This window comes from Branchiostoma floridae, chromosome 8 (assembly GCF_000003815.2).
Source record: "Branchiostoma floridae strain S238N-H82 chromosome 8, Bfl_VNyyK, whole genome shotgun sequence".
Lineage (NCBI taxonomy): Eukaryota > Metazoa > Chordata > Leptocardii > Amphioxiformes > Branchiostomatidae > Branchiostoma > Branchiostoma floridae.
The window spans coordinates 20,475,975-20,494,797 of NC_049986.1; the positions used below are offsets into that span (position 1 = coordinate 20,475,975).

General features: G+C 40.0%; 1 protein-coding gene across 2 annotated transcripts; it reads right to left on the reverse strand.

Moving 5' to 3' along the window:
* Nucleotides 1-779: 779 nt before the first annotated feature.
* Nucleotides 780-16,781, reverse strand: LOC118421518. 2 transcript variants are annotated; one of them, XM_035828833.1, is made up of 14 exons: nt 16,637-16,781; nt 12,166-12,224; nt 11,646-11,775; nt 10,890-11,054; nt 8,647-8,737; nt 8,219-8,316; nt 7,337-7,405; nt 6,710-6,784; nt 6,225-6,310; nt 5,964-6,012; nt 2,318-2,368; nt 2,049-2,111; nt 1,642-1,725; nt 780-1,047 (listed from the first exon to the last, which is right to left on the reverse strand). In XM_035828833.1, exons 1-14 carry the CDS (start codon nt 16,691-16,693, stop codon nt 847-849), a joined length of 1,278 nt encoding a protein of 425 aa, XP_035684726.1. In that variant the 5' UTR covers nt 16,694-16,781; the 3' UTR covers nt 780-846. The 2 variants fall into 2 exon arrangements, with proteins under 2 accessions (XP_035684726.1, XP_035684725.1); XM_035828832.1 differs by having other exon boundaries at nt 16,595-16,781.
* Between the last annotated feature and the right edge of the window lie 2,042 nt (nt 16,782-18,823).

Consider the following 18,823-nt stretch of genomic DNA (forward strand, 5'->3'; position numbering starts at 1 on the left):
TTCGTTTTATATACTTTTTAAATGCAAACTATACATTCAAGTATTTGCAACAATACAAAAAATAGATTTTTAGTAAATGCACATGCATAGTTATGTATGTCATATAAAAAGGACCTGTCTAACAAGTATGAAATGGATGTAGCTTAGGCTAGTAATCATATAATATAAGGTAACAAAATGTTGAAATATCATAAATCAACTAATATAAAACTACTGTAACATCAATCTTCTTCATAGAGGTATGCAACTTGCAGATAATTTTCCATCTTCAGAATTTTACTCTGTGGCAATCATTTTCCAAAAAAAATTGAGGAGGTTACTTTAAACTGGAACAAATTTGGCCTGCAAATGTTCCATACTTCAGTCTTTAGATGGATGCAGGTATATGTATATTTTTCTTAATTTTCTATAGCTGCCAGTATGTAATCGAATATTGCTACCTCTACCAAGTAAGCCATGATTCCACAATCTTTATATTTTCTCAATGATTTAGCAGGGGGCAACTTGAAAAGCAACAAATAAAGTACAACAAAAGTGCAAACATTTATACAGCTAGCATAACATGCAACACCAAGTCTTCCCTGATTGGCTGACAGTAAAGTAACAGAACATCCTAAAGTTATATGGCAACAACTGGAAGAACCCAACAATGGCTGACAATTAGGCTTTTTCTGATTGGCTAATCCAATGCAACTATCTCCTAATTGGTTGATAATAAAGCTACAGAACATCTAAGTATTCTAAATATCCATAGCAACCATTAAAAGAACTAGCTATGGCTAACCACCAGCGCCCCTGTGATTGGTTGACCAAATGCAACTCCCTTCTGATTTGTTGATAGTAAAGCTATAAAACATCTATTCTAAATATCCATAGCAACCACTGGAAGAACCCAACTACAGCTGACCACCAGCCCTGCCGTGATTGGATGATTCTCTGGATGTCCTTCTCTGATTGGATGAAGTGGTCGATGATGCTGGCCTTCAGCTCCTGGTGCCAGTATTTGGGCTGGCCCTGGTTTAACTGCAGCAGGCAAACCTGGCGGATCTACAAGAAAAACAGCAAGAAAAACTTTTTTACAAATGAATATTTTTTACAAATCTTTTCCTTGCCAGATTCAAACGTAATGTCCCTGTGGCACAAGTTGAAGTACAATTCTACTGTTTTGCCACATGGATCAAATTCTGATGGTTTGATCCTAGGGCTGGTCCCATCTAAGACATCATCATCTTGTAGGGGATTGTATAAATTATGCCATTTAGGATGCATGGGGACCTCAGGCTATAGGCTGCTTAGTGTATGCAGGAGCTTCAAGCATCAAACCTCTTCATATTAAACAACCCAACAAACAAGGAGACTACTTCTCAAGAAGGTGACCTAGTGTGCTTGGGGTGACCTAGTGTGCTTGGGGTGACCTAGTGTGCTTGGGGTGACCTAGTGTGCTTGGGGTGACCTAGTGTGCTTGGGGTGACCTAGTGTGCTTGGGGTGACCTAGTGTGCTTGGTAAAAAATGCAAGCCATAGAGATGATAGACAAGCTGCAATACTTGAAGAATCATCATACTTTTTAACCTATGGTGTGAAGATGCACAGGAGTTCACAAAATGATTGTTACAGTATATGAATTAATAAGGATACTCACATATTGAGTCACACTGAAGACTGTGTCATATTTGTCTGCTGACAGTTTGATGATGTCACGAGCTGTCTTCAGAGGAGCATCCACCTGTCAGTGAGTGTTTTTGTTTGGTAAAGACGTTTGGTTAAACCCATCTGATGATGTATTCATACAAAAGTTTAAGTTTCATTGCCAGGCAAGTAGCATGTCAATGGTTAGAGTGCACTATAAGTATGTTGTGTTTTCCCTGTCTCAAATAATAGGGCTTTTGCCTTATTTCTTCTATTGTTCACTAACGTTTAAGACTCAGTAAGCAAAATGAAATTATGCTTTAGCTTCTTCTTTCAAGTCATATACAATCATGCATTGTAGCTCACAACATGTTTCTAACTCATTTATGCCACCAGTATAATAATGGTCCAATCACATACTTCTCTTGCAAATGCCTCCACATTTTCTTGTCTCCTCTGCTTGTAGACCTCTTCCACTCTCTCCTGTAAGGAAGAAACAAAAGTAGATGCAAAGTGTCACAGCATAGCTTTATAATATAGTTATACAATATGCTGAAAATGGACAAATGATGTACTATGTATTTATTTGCCAATTTTGAGGTCTTAATCATTGCTAATGGCTTTAAAACTACATGTAGGTATGACTATTGCTATACTATAATATTTATATACATTAATCAAACTCCTACCTGTAAAGTTTTCATGCCGTCATCATAGGCTGTGAATAGTGAGTAGTCATCCTGGGGGTGTGAGAGCACAGTTCATTATCAAGAAAGAAAAACAAATTGAATTTCACAAAAAATAAACGCTTGCTATTACCATTATCATTGTCTAAACTAATAGAAAATGTATACATTACATTCTTCATGTCAATAATCTGAATGTAGAATATGAAATATACTGTGCATCTGGCTGACTTAATTATATTTCAGCCATACATAGTATGGTGAAATATATTGTATTCGTAATGTTTCTTTCTTTCTCCTGTCAAATCTTCAAAGTGATTCATCTCCGCCGTTCCTGGACCGAATGACCTGAAATTTGGCACAGGGGTAGAATGGGCCAATACCTTGATGCTTTTTTCTCAGTTTTTTCATATCTGCCTCTAAAATGATTTTATTGAGATTTTTTGGTCAATTTTAGACCAAAACTGTGTATTTTGGCCCCTGTACCCTGGTATTACAACCAAATGAGCTGAAATTTGACAGAGATGTGCCTTAATAATGCCCCCATATAAATTCGATAACACTTTTGGTGTACAGTACAACAAAATGCTTATTTTTGCGTTTTTGTTACCAATTTTTGACCAAAAAAGGACACTTTTGGCCCCTGTACCCTGGTATTACAACCAAATGAGCTGAAATTTGACAGAGATGTGCCTTGATAATCCCTTCATATAAATTCAATAACACTTTTGGTGTAGAGTACAACAAAATGCTTATTTTTGCGATTTTTTGACCAATTTTTGACCAAAAAAGGACACTTTTGGCTCCTGTACCTTAGTATTGCAACCGAATGAGCTGAAATTTGACACAGATGTGCCTTGATAATCCCTTCATATAAATTCAATAACACTTTTGGTGTACAGTGCAAGAAAATGCTTATTTTTGAGATTTTTGGCCAATTTTTGACCAAAAAAGGACACTTTTGGCTCCTGTACCCTGGTATTACAATTACATGACCTGAAATTTGGTATAGATAGGCATTAGATACTTGGTAACAAGATTCAGGTAAAATTTAATTTTGGCACTTTTCTGAGGGGAAAGTTGTTTTCTTTTGGCCTCCTGACGTGACCTTCCGTGACCCCGCACAGAGCCACATCTGTGCGCGTCAGCCGGAGAGTTAATTGAATCAAAGACCTAGCCAATCAGCGAAGAGGAGGCCAAAGGCTAATTAATATTCATAAGCGGGGCCTCATGATCCCGTATATAGCAGTGTTCCCGCCAGGGGGAGCGAAGCCCGCCTAAGGCTCTCGCATTTTAGACTATTCAGAAGGCTTTATATTGTATCAGTTCTTAGGGGCATATCTATGATAATCGCAGCAGTCATTTAACTTCTCTTCAGGAGTTTAGCGTAACACTATTTCAGGTCAAACCGTCAAAGGCAACTAAAAACAAACTTTAACGGTACTGAGTTTAACAGTACTTACAACTTGTTATCCGAAGTTGAAACGCTAGCGATGGTATTTTCGCTGCGCTGTTAGCTCCGTGCGACTGTTGTTGACGGTCTTATAACGGTATATTTTGCACCCCTGTACCCTGGTATGAGTAACATTTGGTATAGATAGGCATAAGATAGTTGGTAAAATGATCCAAGCAAAATTTTTGGCATAAAGTACTGTAAAAGGCTTAATTACAGCACTTTTTTTAGGGGAAATTGGTTTTCTTTCGTTCTCCATGCCATGACCTTTCGGACGTTCACCCCACAGAGCCGACATCTGCACCTGCGTCTAGCCAGCAGGAAGAGTTAATTCAATTAATGGTTCAGCCAATCAGCGAAGAGGAAAGCGAAGGCTAATTAATATTCATAAGCGGGACCACACAATACGTTAACTTGAAGACTCAGGCCGTACAGACTTCTCGCCAGGATTTTTTCAAAGCGTCGGACAGGGGTCCGGGGGCCGCCGAATGTCCCTGGCGGGGTCCAGGGGCAGGGCCACTGTGGGGGGGACCCAGGTGGGCGAGTTTGACTTTAAAATATTTCGGGTCAAACCTTCAAAGACAACTAAAACCTCATAAACAACAAACTTTACTTAGCTCAACAGTATACAAAAATATTGTACGGGTTGCCATCCTTAGTTGAAGCGCTTATTTATAGCGCTAGTATCTTCGCTGCGCCGTTAGCCGCCGTGCGACTTTTGTTGACGGTCTGATATCCCTACGTCGCCGCCTCGCTGATATTCCCACGGACATGTTTCAAGAAAAATACCCAGCAAAAAACGCTGTTCTGCGTCAAATTCTATTCTATAAAACATGTGGGACTCAGTGTTACAGTCTAAATATTTTGTAGAAGCACCGCTGTAGGAAAGAAGGTCCAAGCAATGTAAAACATCACGTAGCATGAAGTTCGCTGTCAACTGGCACACAGCACATGACTGTTTGAAACTCTAAGTCTAATCAACAGCCGTGTTTGATTGATAGCCGGCGGTCCTTTGATGAAGTCGGCGAAAGGTGCGTTAGTTAGAAAATCTGCGTTTAGTTTTGATACGTAATTATAAGTTAGACAGTGGCGAGAATGATTATTTTCTCATCAATATTTCTCTTCAGAATTATTTGAACTTATTTGTACATGTAAACAATTGGCTTACCTGTGCAATGTTTATATGATTAATGATCAGTGTACTGAAATCATGTGTAACGTATGGCTCCTAGTCAATAGATCAGCATTTTCTCTATAGTGACCACCTGTCTATAGTGGCCACATTTCCTAGTGCTGTTGTTGTTTGACATAAACTTTGAACATTTAAATTGTAAGTAACTTTAAACTGCCAGAGTTTCAGCCCAATAAAACACTCTCAGCGCCAGGGTATGAACAGACTGACCAGACAGACGAAAATAAATCCTCGAACAAGGTTCAATCGTATCTTCCGGGTCTGGCAGGAAGTTGTTAAACTAAAATAAGAATAGGCTCGATGGCTGATTGCATACAAAGTAAAACAGTTTAACAGTTTTACAGCTTGAAGAAAACAGACGCTCCTACAGTACCTGCACCTGCTTGATAATTATTAAATCGTATGCCCTACTTGAATAAAAAAAGTTCACTGCAATAATAAATGTACCAACATCACAAAGAGCTTATACTTTTTTAAACTTACACCTAGTTATCGTACTGAAAATTGTTAATGACATTACATGAAGTAATTCAACAATTTTCAGTCATGATGAAAATTTTCTGAATGGAAGGTGTGATTATTGTCATTTTCTGAAAAATAGAAGCAAGCTCTGTTTTTACCTGGAATCAATTCACAATACCAGTCCACTTTGGGGGATAATGTACTGTTAAGATGATGTTCCATTTTTGCGCAGGGGTGATTTGGAACAGTCCAATGTTGCGTGGGAAGGGGTATGGCTGAAATATGCTGTATTTGCTCTTAAGCAAATGTCGGCCTTTCTAGTATATATATATATCACTATCATAAAAGGTTATATTGAAGTTTATTTGCCCGAGGGCTAATTGCAACATGAAACATACAGAAAATATAGTATTTAACAGTCATACATAAAATAAAGTAATTTGGTATAGATAACAATGGTGACAAGTGTAAACAAGTGACTATTCTATCAATGATATGGAGGGAGTTATATTGGAGGGAGTTATACAACATTGTTGACTTGCCTCAGCATCCCTGTACTGAGCCTCCACTCTGAGCCAGCTCTGTTTTAATCTGGAAGGATAAACAAAACTCAGATAAGTCAATTTAGTTTCATAAAATACTCATACTTTAGGCACTTGATGAAATGAAACTGCCTTAGCGGAAAAGCAAACTTTAAGACTTATTCCATATTCTTATCTTTCGATTATGCTGGACTGGAACATGTGGAGATGCTGGTGTCACGTCTCCGAGGATGAACTGAACTATCTAAGATTTAGCTGTACCTCATTTCCAGCTCTGTGCTGTTGATGGGTAAGATAATCTCAGTGCTCCCAGTGCTGCTCCTGAACTCATCAACCAACTCACGGACCTGGAAGGGATCAAAAAAGCATTTTAGTATTTTTTTTACAATTTTAAGTATTATACATAGTATAACATGACATGTACAATGTATGTAATGACTGCAAGATGCTCTGAAATGGATAATAACAACTTGAAGTTATTATGCACCCATGCATAGGGTAGCGCACATCTCCGTTTCATTGCAGAAGCCATAGGCCACAAAACTTTGTACAATCTCTTTCCCAATGCTGATGAGTACTAAACAAAGAAAGTAGCATGTACCATTTTTTTTGTGTACCAAGTCCTTGGCATGATTCGGCCAGGAATAAAAATCACAACCTACTGAATGCAAGCCAAACACTTTACCCGTTTGGCCATTGCTTTGGTTTCTAATGGATTATAAGGCTTGGAAAAGATATGCCCCCACCTTGGAGAGACAGAAAAGCCTGACCAGCTCACTGTTGGCCTCCTCAAACCTCTCCTGCTCCTCAGACATACGGGTCTGGAACAGGCAAAAGGGTAACTTACTAACTTAAAGGTTTCAGTACAATAATGACTGCAGCTTAAGAAATTAATTGGACCTTGTTGACTGCAAAGCAGTCATCTCAGTGACAGAAATATAATATTGTAAATGCATTTAAGTTCGCAGGTATTCAATTTTGCAGTAGCGGGACAAAGGACTTTTCGTGGTGGTTTTAAGTTCACAGTAGCACAATGCACTGTAGTCTCTTACTAGTAGTCTTACTGCCAAGGAAAAATGTTAGCGATGGTTTTAAGTTTGCGGTGAAGCAGTCACCATGAAAAATGCGAACATTAAACCACCGCAAAAGTTTTTACATTTACAGTAAATCATGGATCCTCTGCGGTGGTTTTATCTTCATGGTTTTTGAGACACTGCGAATATGTCCCTGTTGTATTACCACTGGGTAACAGTAACAACAACATTGTTTCCACTGAAAAATAGAAACACAGTGGAAACCTCCCTTTCCCTTGACCTAACCAAAACAACTGCAACTTTCAAAGTAAATGAATCTACAGTTGGCAACAATCTCACCTGCAGTACTGCCTGGTATGGTTCATACATTTTTTCTCCTTCAGCTGCCTTGGCTTCTGCTGAAAAGATCTATGGAGGACAAAATCATTAAATTAATGCTTTGAATCCGAGAAGTAATAAAGGAGTTTTGAAAACTTAATGATATTGTATTGTGACATGTCTACATACATGTACATGTACGTCTGCATACAGGTGCATGTAAGTTTTATGATTCAAATTGATATTTTACCACAGTCACATTAGATGGGAAGAACATGCCTCTTCTCCTTTGACATCCTAAGATCCATCCTCACACTCAGGGTTGACAATCACGGCAAAGCCTATGATATCACCCCTGACAACTCAGCCACAGTATTCGGTTATTAGGGGTGCCTTGCTTATGAATATTAATGAGTTTGCCTGATTTGTCGCAGGCCAATCAGCGACCGGATTGCAAGTTTCTAACAAACAGCATACGCATGGTACGGCGCGGCATGCACAAAGATCTGTTTATCTTTGTGTGACGGTAATTTTTTTTTTTCATATGCTAGGTCAGTATACGTTGATGCCGTGGTTACCTATACCCACAGAACCGACAGTTGTTAAATTTGGTACCTAAATAAAGACGGCTGGACGCTGAAAGAACTGTGAAACGTTTTGCCGGTACTGTTATCTTGCTCTTGAATATTAATGAGTCGCCTTATATGGCGCCTTTCCGAACTTGCGACTACAACAAGCCATCTCTCCGATGGGCTGACAGTTGGTTAGAAGCCACGCCCCTAATAACCGAATACTGTGGCTGAGTTGTCAGGGGTGATATCATAGGCTTTGCCGCGATTGTCAACCCTGAGTGTGAGGGTGCCTAAGATCATAGAAATGTGATATTAAGATCTAATTGTATACCTTAGTGGCTGTGAGAGTTGCCTCTGCCACCTGCCTGACCACAGCACCAGGGGACAGGGGAGACTTGTCTGGGATAACTGCCTTCTCACGGAAACCATCTGGGGAAGGAGCAGAGCAAATTCAAAATTGATCAATCATACAGTACATATTAGGTTCTAAGCTACACAAACAAGGGAATTCCATTGATCGAGAACAACTGTAGACTTTTTTTATGATGCCTTGTTGTGAAAGAGAGTTTAACTTTCGAAGGGAGTTTAACTTTATTTGAAATTGAAAGACCTAGTACTATACTATGCTAGATATACCTCAAAGTCAAGCCCACTTTATTTACATGAATCTGTCATACAGTACTGGTAGTTCAGGACTCTCCTACTGTTTAAAACTGCCTTTTAACGATGCAAAAATCAATATACTATGTCTGACTTTACCTATGGCATTTTGCACAGCTTGGTCCAGCAGGTCTTCTAACATTCTGGTGTTCCTCAGTGCAAACTTGTCGTGGACGTTCTGTAGTGAACTCTGCAAAAACGAAGATTCAGTGTTAATGTATCATTCAGTCAAAAAGGTTGATATATATAAAATAGGGATCCATTCCATTTGGGCTGCTAATATGTTGTTGGTATAATTCATCTTGAGGCATGCTTTCTTGTCGATTTCTGTATCAATATCAATCTTATTTCAATATAATTAATTCAATCTTTGTTACGTTATTTTATGCACGCCACCATTTTGTCACCATCATTTTCGGGCCACCGATGTTTAAGATGACAATACAGCAATTTTTAACACATAGAGTTGCCAGCAATACTTATTTGCATTTAAAGTTAAACTGGCATATTTCTGTGTTGTGTAAAACTTCCTTAGTTGTAAGTCCGATTATCCTAGGCTGTGGCCATGGATAGAAGCCTAGCCCATTTTTACGGGCCAGCCTTCCGGACTAGGCTGATTAGCGCTGACCCAACCAAGTACCATCCCATCATGGGCCCTGGTGGGGAGCCCCCCCTGGAAGGGGCTCGGCCAACAACCTAGGTTGTCCTCAAGGGGGCACAATTGTACCCCCTTGGTAAAAGATGTTCTTAATTAAAATTAGTAACAAAGGCAAGTGAAAACCATATATGGGCTCATATATTCGACAAATGTCTTTTTCACTTCTGGCAATTTCTATTCAGCAAATAAGGCTTATATAAGTTGGGAGTCTCTTTTTTAAGTACTGCCTAACAGCTTTAAAAGCACAACTTCCCATTCTTTTAGCCTCCAACTTTGATACTCTAGGATTATTATTTGGCCCCATTACAAACAAATGTTGCGTAGAACGATGCAATTTCCTATCTGCTGCAAGGTCCTGCTTTACATAATATATGGGAAGGTTGATCATGTTACATGTAAACAATAGGCTCTCTCTCACTCACTCACTTACGCAGCATATCAGACTTCACTGAGGCAGGCCTGCAATAGGCTATTCCACTCTGCAAGGTATTAAAACTTAAATTGAGGGGCAAAAATCTCTTTTTTCCAATGGATGAACAATACATTTTGTGTTAAAACTTTTTTTAATACCTCTTCATAATTTTCTACTCTCATTTTTCAGAACTTTGATCAACAAAATATTTTCCTTGCTTCGTCTCCCTTTGTTGAAATGGAATAGCCCAACGCCATTATATCTGTTTACCAAAGTCGCTGCCCGTGAACAAAAACATTGGCTTGACTACATGTTAAGAAAGGTATCTGCCTCAAACCTATTGTGTTTGACATAGTTTACAAATTTAGCCTGTATTTGCACAATCCCTCGCTGGTTGTGGTTAAATGACGCCCTCCCTGAGCGGCAACTAGGCCCGGCTGATAGGGGCGCTATTTATTTTAGTCAGGCTTACAAAGAACTGTGGTCCAAAAGTAATTTCTTGTGTAAAGGTTGGCATCAAATGTTTGAATTATACAGGACAAGGCGTATATCATGACTGTTCTGTCTTGTAGGCAACCAGGAAGTGATATGATCTGTCAGGTGTGTAGCACACTGTTAAACACACAACAGACTTATAAGTTGACTGATCTCTCATCGGAATCTGCACCTGCCTTGTTTCATCTGTTTCCTTTTGATACCTTCAGGCTTGCAAGTTTATCAAACACTCCTGCACTTGGTGCGAGCTTAACCAGGCACTGAAACATGCCCTGTACATGAATTTATGAAAAACAAAGGGTGAGTCTCATTTCAGAATGTCCCAACAACTCTTTGCTAAATTCAGCATAAAGATTTCAGAAACCCATAATACGTATTACTCTACGTAAAATCATGGCTTTCCCTACAAATTAAGGGAACGAAAAATTAAGGCCTGTATACACCTAATATAAAAGAGCAATGACTGCAAAACCTATTTAAAAACCTGTAATGATTTTTTTCTTCAGACCCAAGAAATACCACTTTGGTACAGGTACCGATTCTGATAACAAAAAGCTACATCAGCATGCAGATAAAGTGTTGTTGAAGTTTAAAGATTGCATCACAATCCAATGAAGACATGTTTAATATAGAGTTTACGATTTTGAGTTGCTCCATGTATTTCCAGCAAACCTTGTTGCTCAACATATTCTCTCTGACAGTTGACAATCATACAGTTTGTACCTCACTCCTCCTCCTCCACAGTTCTCCCACAACAATATGAAAGGGATTGCCAACCTTGAGTTGCTCCATGTATTTCCTGTAAGCCTTCTTCCCCAGCAGTTTCCCCACTTCCTGTTGGAAGCTGCTGATGCAGCTGGTTTCCACGGCAACAAACTCCTCCTCCAGGAGGCTGGACCGGGTTGGCAGCTGCACACCCTCCAGTCTCTCCTCGGCCTCAAGCTGGAGATGGTACAAGTTTATATCTTTATATTCTTAGATGAAACAATCAACTACTTAGACTAGGGGAGATCTGTACATTGTCAAGTTGATATATTTAGTATTCTAAGATGGAAAAAAATTACTACTGAAAAATTACTATAAAAAGACTTGCTTGTACTATAGGGGGCTCCTTTTGATCATGAAAAGCACAGTCTCTTTTGTCTCTGCTTTACTACGCTACTTAAGACTGTATACATTTAGCTACTTCCTTCAGCTCTCTATTCTTTATGTCTCCATTTGCAGGATGGCAATTATTCAGTACTTTTCTGCCAAGTCACATATAAAATTGTATATTCTCCATCTTAAAAAAAACTGTCTACAGTTAAGAGATCCCCAATTGAATGACCCCATGCATAATTCCAGAACTGCATTTTCTAAACTGTGCAAAGCCATCATTTGAATAAATACATTTGTACCTGGGGGGTGCTGTCCTATAGATCTGTCAAACACAATGTAGTTTCAATGTTGTGGATAAAATGTATGTAATACAAAAGACATTTTCTTCAAAGAGTGCCAAATTATACAAATGTATAAAGTGTAATCCTATCCCACCTCAAGTCTCCTCTGCCACTCTGTACATCTCAGCTTGATCTTCTTGTCGTTGATCTCCAGAGTCTTGTCAAACTTGCTGCGGATCTCACGGCCAAGGTCAAGGGACGCCACCTCCACAGAGTCTCCCAATCTGTTCAGGAGCAAAGGGGATTTCTTAATTAATAAATTGACAATTTTTTTGTTAGTGAGAATGCATAGAGAGACTTGATGGGATTTCAAATCAGAGCACTCATAAAATAGAATGGAAGCTCATCTGTGTTGGTACATAATACAATACTAAACTTCCAACACAAAGGTATACACTGATCAAATTTTTAACAACCACTGTGGCTTTCTTCAGGGTCAATACTGATGTATTGTTCATTACTGATTCTGAAGAAAGCGACAGTGGACATCGAAAATTTGATCTGTGTATATTTTTGTGTTGGAAGAATATTAGTATTGTAGTGTTCTGATAAACTTATGACTTAGGAAAAAACTACATTGTGATGATCTAGATGTTGGAAAAGTGGAGACTCACCCGAATAGCAAATGTTGAAGGAGATCCAGGGACTTGTTGTACATCTGATTGTGCCAGTCCTGGGTACAAATTATACAGTAATTTGAGCACATTTTGCAACGTCCTAATATTTACTGTCAGTCAGTCTATGCAGACTATGACATGAGCAAAAATATCATAAGAATGTCACTAAAAACAGGTTAATATCTGAGTAAGTCATCTCAGTTAAATTGATACCTCTATAGCTCCTGAGGAATGATTGGCCCTTTGTCCTACCCCTTGCATTAACAACCATCAAACCGTGATTTTATACCTGTTCATGGCCTTAAATGAGTATGACCTGACCCGACCCTCACCTCCAGGTCCTGAGGTATGATTGGTCAATTGTGTACCCTCACCTCCAGTTCCTGAGGTATGATTGGTCTATTATGTAACATTACCTCCAGTTTCTGAGGTATGATCGTGTCCCGCCTGATTTGCATCTGAATTGCGTACAGGATGGGAGGGCACGCAAACTGTTTTTGATCTGAACTCACGATTTTGATTTACGTATCTTGGGTCGAATCGTCGGACAACTTTGTGTATTAATTGTTTGCAATTTGCTGTTGGACAGCAGGCACCATCGGACGGTGTGGCGAGATTGTTGGACAATCCGGAGTATTGTATTCGCTGTTGGACAGCGGGCACCGTCGGACGGTGTGGCGAGATTGTTGGACAATCCTGAGTATTGTATTCGCTGTTGGACAGCGGGCACCGTCGGACGGTGTGGCGAAATTTTTGGACAATCCTGAGTATTGTATTCGCTGTTGGGCAGCGGGCACCGTCGGACGGTGTGGAGATTGTTGGACAACCTCGAATAGTCGCTGTCGACAAAATGGAATTCCACTGCACATGTATACTTCTGGCCCTTTGCCTGTTGCTCAGCAAAGCCGAACCAGGATCACAGCCAAACACTAAACATGAGATAAATGAAGGAAATGTCACATGTACTTTCAGATCTGACTGTACTTCTAACTGGGCCACGTTTGCCTTCATGATTAAGCACAGTGGGGTGAATGGGACTTATTTCAGCCGCAACAAATTGCTGATGCACAACGATAGTACAAAGTTGTCAATGATTCTAATACTGCTCTTAAGTGGAGATGTTGAGGTGAACCCAGGGCCTAGACCACCGAAGTTTCCCTGTGGGAGCTGTAACAAGGCTGTACAGAATGCTCAATGTGTCATTTGTTGTGATGACTGTAATAGATGGTATCACAAAGACTGCATTGGGATATGCTCGGAAGTATACACTGTATTAGAAACCCACAAATCATACTCATGGATATGCTGTGACTGCGGCGTACCAAACTTTGCATCAGACATGTTCGACATCACTGACGACAGCTTCCATTCAGTAAATTCATTTGATACGCTGAACTCCAGCACAAGTTTGCCAGGTGACACACCGACGGCCACATCCACTCCACTTAGATCAAAACAAGGCAAAACTCACACTAGAGGTAATGGCCACAAAAAGAACAAGGCTAAACTCCTGCTGGTAAACTGCCAGAGTGTTCGAAACAAAACTGCTGAATTGGCAACTGTCATTGACACTTATAAGCCAGACATAATAGCGGGCACAGAATCATGGCTCAATGAAAACATATCAAGCAGTGAAATATTCCCTGACAACTACATAGTGCACCGTAAAGACAGACAAACTGGCCCAGGAGGTGGTGTTTTTCAGGCAAACAGGGATGATCTGATTGTCACCCACAGACCAGATCTGGACACAGACTGTGAGATAATCTGGACACAAACCCAACTTGCAGGAAAGAAACCGCTTATGATTGGTACATACTACAGACCTCCGTCGGACCAGGGCAATAGTCTGGGTGAGCTTGACAACTCTATAAATAAAGTGGGAACTAAGATAAACTCCAACAATGTGATCATTCTTGGAGATTTCAATACCCCCGGTATAAATTGGGATGTCAGCACAACAGATAATGCTCAGAACTATACAGGACAGGCACAGAAACTACTGCACTTAGTGGATAACCATGGGCTATTCCAAACAGTTCAGGAACCAACCAGAAATGGTAATCTCTTGGACCTAGTCTTAGTTAACAACCCAAACATAATTGAAAAGACCGCAGTAGTTCCGGGAATAAGTGACCATGACATGGTTCTAGTGGACGTGAACTTGGCACCCAAACAGAACAAAAAACCAAAAAGGAAAGTGTATATTCGCACGAAATCTGACGAGCCGGCTATCAAGAATGACCTTGAGGACTATGCAACAAACTTTAACATGAGAACAAAAGACATGTCAGTGACACAGAAATGGGATGACTTCAAAGGCAAAATGAAGCACACAATGAACAAACATATTCCTAGTAAAATGACATCAAGCAGATACAACCTGCCCTGGTTTAACAGCAACTTAAGAAGGCACTGTCGGAAGAAACAGCGTCTTTACAATAAAGCTAAGAGAACAGGACAAGAGGAAGACTGGAATAAATACAAGAAAGTAAAAAAAGGAGTTCAGAAAAGCATAAGAGCAGCACACTCAAAGTACGTGGCAAACATACTGGGAGAAGCTATAACTGACAAACCTAAAACATTCTGGTCATACATAAAAGGCCTGAGGAGAGACCTTGTCGGGATAGCCACTCTAAAGGTGGGGAGCACCATTATTAGTGACAGTGAGAAAAAAGCAGAGGCACTCAGTTCACAGTTTAAAAGTGTATTCACAGAAGAAGACACCACAGACATGCCATCTCTTGGGCACCCCTGCACCCCTCCTATGGAACAAATAGAAATTTCTATTTATGGTGTAGAGAAAATGCTGCAAGGCCTTAATCCATCCAAAGCATCCGGGCCAGACCAAATACCTCCTTGGTTCCTCAAAATGACAGCCAGTGAAATCGCACCTGTTTTAACTAACATTTTCCAACAATCGCTTGACACAGGAGAGATTCCTAAAGACTGGAGAGATGCAAATGTATGCGCCATTTTCAAAAAGGGAGATAGAGCGGTCCCCAGTAACTACAGACCAGTTTCACTTACCTGTATTTCCTGTAAACTACTTGAACACATTATCCATAGCCATATAATGAAACACTTAGAAGGCCACAATGTACTAACGGACTACCAGCATGGTTTCAGAGCAAAGCGATCCACAGAAACACAGCTTATTTTAACAGTACACGACATAGCTGGGGCACTGAACAACAAAAGACAAGTGGATCTAGCAATTCTTGATTTTACTAAAGCCTTTGACAAAGTCCCACATAGCAGACTGATATCAAAACTAGAGCATTATGGAATTCAAGGTACCACACTTAATTGGTTAAAGGCTTTCCTAACGAACAGAGAGCAAACTGTAGTGGTAGAAGGGAAGGCCTCAGCTCCAGTTAAAGTAGCGTCTGGAGTTCCGCAAGGAACTGTCCTGGGACCATTGCTCTTCCTCTTGTACATAAACGACTTGCCAGACCAGCTCGATTCAAGTGTGAGGTTGTTCGCAGATGACTGCCTGTTATATGTAGAGCTCTCTACAAAGGAAGATTCACTACTTCTTCAGAAAGATCTGAACACCCTGGAAGAGTGGCAAAGGAAATGGCTTATGCAGTTCAATCCGGATAAATGTTATATCATGCACATAACAAACAAACGAACCCCAAATATATCCCCCTACCAGTTCTGTGGTCAGACATTAGCAACCACAAAAACCCACCCATACCTCGGTGTTACATTAACAACTGGACTGAAGTGGGGTGTCCATGTTAACAAAATAACAACCAAGGCTAAACAGACACTGGGAGTAATCAAACGCAACTTGTGGGCATGCCCAGCCAGGGTAAAATCACTTGCATACACGTCACTGGTAAGACCAAATCTTGAATATGCTGCAACAGTATGGGATCCGTATACAAAGAAAGACAAAGATAAACTGGAAAGGGTACAGAACCAAGCTGCCAGATTCTGTACAAATAACTACAGCAGAGATGCTAGTGTTACCAAAATGAAAACAGATCTGCAGTGGACATCACTTGAAGACAGGAGGAAAATGTCCAGACTTTGTATGATGTACAAAATGACCAATAAACTGGTGGACGTACCGACTGATAAGTATCTAACACCAGCTCAAAAACGAACTAGAAACAGTCATGCTTTCAAGTACCAGAGTTACCAACCTAGGATTGATGTGTTCAAAAATTCCTATTTCCCCAGAACTATTGTAGAGTGGAATATGTTATCACCAAGCACAGTAGGGGCGTCTTCTCTGGATAGTTTCAGAGAACACTTGCATATAGATGTGCAAAAGTTAGGTGTGATGAGTCGTTCAGTGTAATATAACCAGCTGCTGCCGCGCCGCGTGCCTGCGAAGCTGGTGTGTTACGCCGAAGGGCGGTTATACCGGCTATATAGATACAGACATGATTGGTCCGTTGTGAAACCTCACCTCCAGTTCCTGAGGTATGATTGGTCCATTGTGTAACCTCACCTCCAGTTCCTGTGGTATGATTGGTCCGTTGTCCCGACCCTTGTACAGAACTGCCATCTCTCCCTCATAGAACAGCAGACAGTCCTCCTTAGCTGTTCTCTCCAGTTTGTCAATAAACACATTCCAACGGCTGGGGATCTACAGAAAAAAAGAACAATCAAATATACAAGTCCTGTTTGTACAATGTGTGAAAAATTTAACAGTTAACACTTATGGAAAGTATAATTTTTGTTAATTGGAAAATAATTTTCCCAATTGCTGGCATCGCCATGTTTGATTCCACTACTCGTGTACATGTAGAATCTCTCGCCCGAGGTACCAGCCCACTGCAAGTGATCCGACCTGCGGGAGGGCTGAAATCGAGGGTGATACAGAATACACCATGTTGTATTTTATTTATATCATACCCACCTGAGAAAACACATGTTTCGATGAGAAATATGCCAGAAGTTTAGAAATTTGGTGTCCTCAAACAAAAATTGTAACAGAAGCAATTTCAATGTCCGAATTACTAGTAGGTATTCAAATTTTGGCAGAGTACGTTAACTTTGAATTATTCGATGGAACTTCTTGGAAGCCTGTGTGATACGGTTTTTATCAACCGGTCTGGAACACATGTATCCAATGTTATCGCGGCCCAACTATGACATATTAAGCATATTTATAACTCAGTACACTGTCTGTAAGTTACTTACACTGACAGTCACATTCCAGGAATGATAGTTTTCTAATCTGCATATACGCAAGGCCACATCAAATGATTAACACCTGAGCTGAAAGATAAATAACGACAGCTGGTGCTGCTCTTCACACTCAGTATCACACAGAGAACTTTTCAGACTTGGAGGGTTTTTACCATTTATGGACATTCAGCTCCAAACACAAAAACCAACAACTCTGAATTCTTGTTCAGAATGTGCACCTATTAGGAAATGTCCCATAACAAAAATCAGCCAAAAGGAATGAAATGACAATCACAGGTAAGGATAAGCCACACCTAGTTTACCCAGGTAATGACACCTAGGCTACACTGATTTTGCAAAGGTGTGAGGTCTGAGGTCAGGATTATTTCTCCTTGCAATGCAAATGTTGTAAGAAAGATCTGCTTTTCTAGTTATTATAATCATAATATAATGTTAATTGAAGACCGAGTATAAAGTGCACAAAACAAACACCTTTTTAAGTATTTATTGGTTAGTATACATGATTGCACAACTGCAGGTCAGGCTCTTGCTTGTGAGCATGTATCATACAGGCAGTTGAACATACAGACATTACCTCCAACCCATCCAACAACTCTAGAACACTGAAGACACACTTTTAACAAGAAGAGAAGTTTTCTGACTGTAGACTTCAGATCCTCAGGCATCGAAACCCAGGTCAGTCGTTATACTTCTTCTCGGTAAGTCTTGACCAACATGGCAGAAGTTGTGGGTAATTAAGTCCATTATGAGACAGAAGAAAAAAAAACTATATGGGCAGCTGAAGTCAGACGTTGGTTTCATTTGACATGACAAAATGGCGACAAGGAAATGGGCAAAAACAGGCAGAGCACAAGTCTACTGATAAACCTAAGATCACCACTATACAAGGACCACCTCAGTCCTGGCCAATGTAATAACTATTAATAATTGTAACCTGCAGCTGGCTTTCTGGTGGTCCCTTCGACATTTTTCTTTTTTTTAAGTATTTAAGGTATATCGTCTTTATAGACTGTCTAGTACATAGACCAGATTTTAGTGCTTCTATGACTGGCCTTCTTGGACAGTTTTGAGTGTATACAAACATTCTGGTTATGGTCCAAATCCTCTTCTAGGCAGTCATGTTAAGCATTTTGATGTTACAGGAATGACTCTGGAAGCCATGGAGGTCTTCCTCCCTCAAGCCAATAATATCTCTTAAAATAGTTGTGATTTCTCCCATTTTCAGTTGAGTAAGATTAGCAACCTTATCATTATGATTTCCCTTTCTCATAAACTGACTCGATGAATACAAACAAATTACATTGCTTACGACATCTGAAAGTTTCAAACTAAACAAACACTTCTAAGGAAACAGCCTTGTTATGATAAACCTGTCACACTTATATTTCTATCATATAGAGCTGACTGACTGACTGACTGAACTAGAAGAAATAAAAAAAAACAATGATAACTGTTACATTCAACTTGACACAAAACCACTACA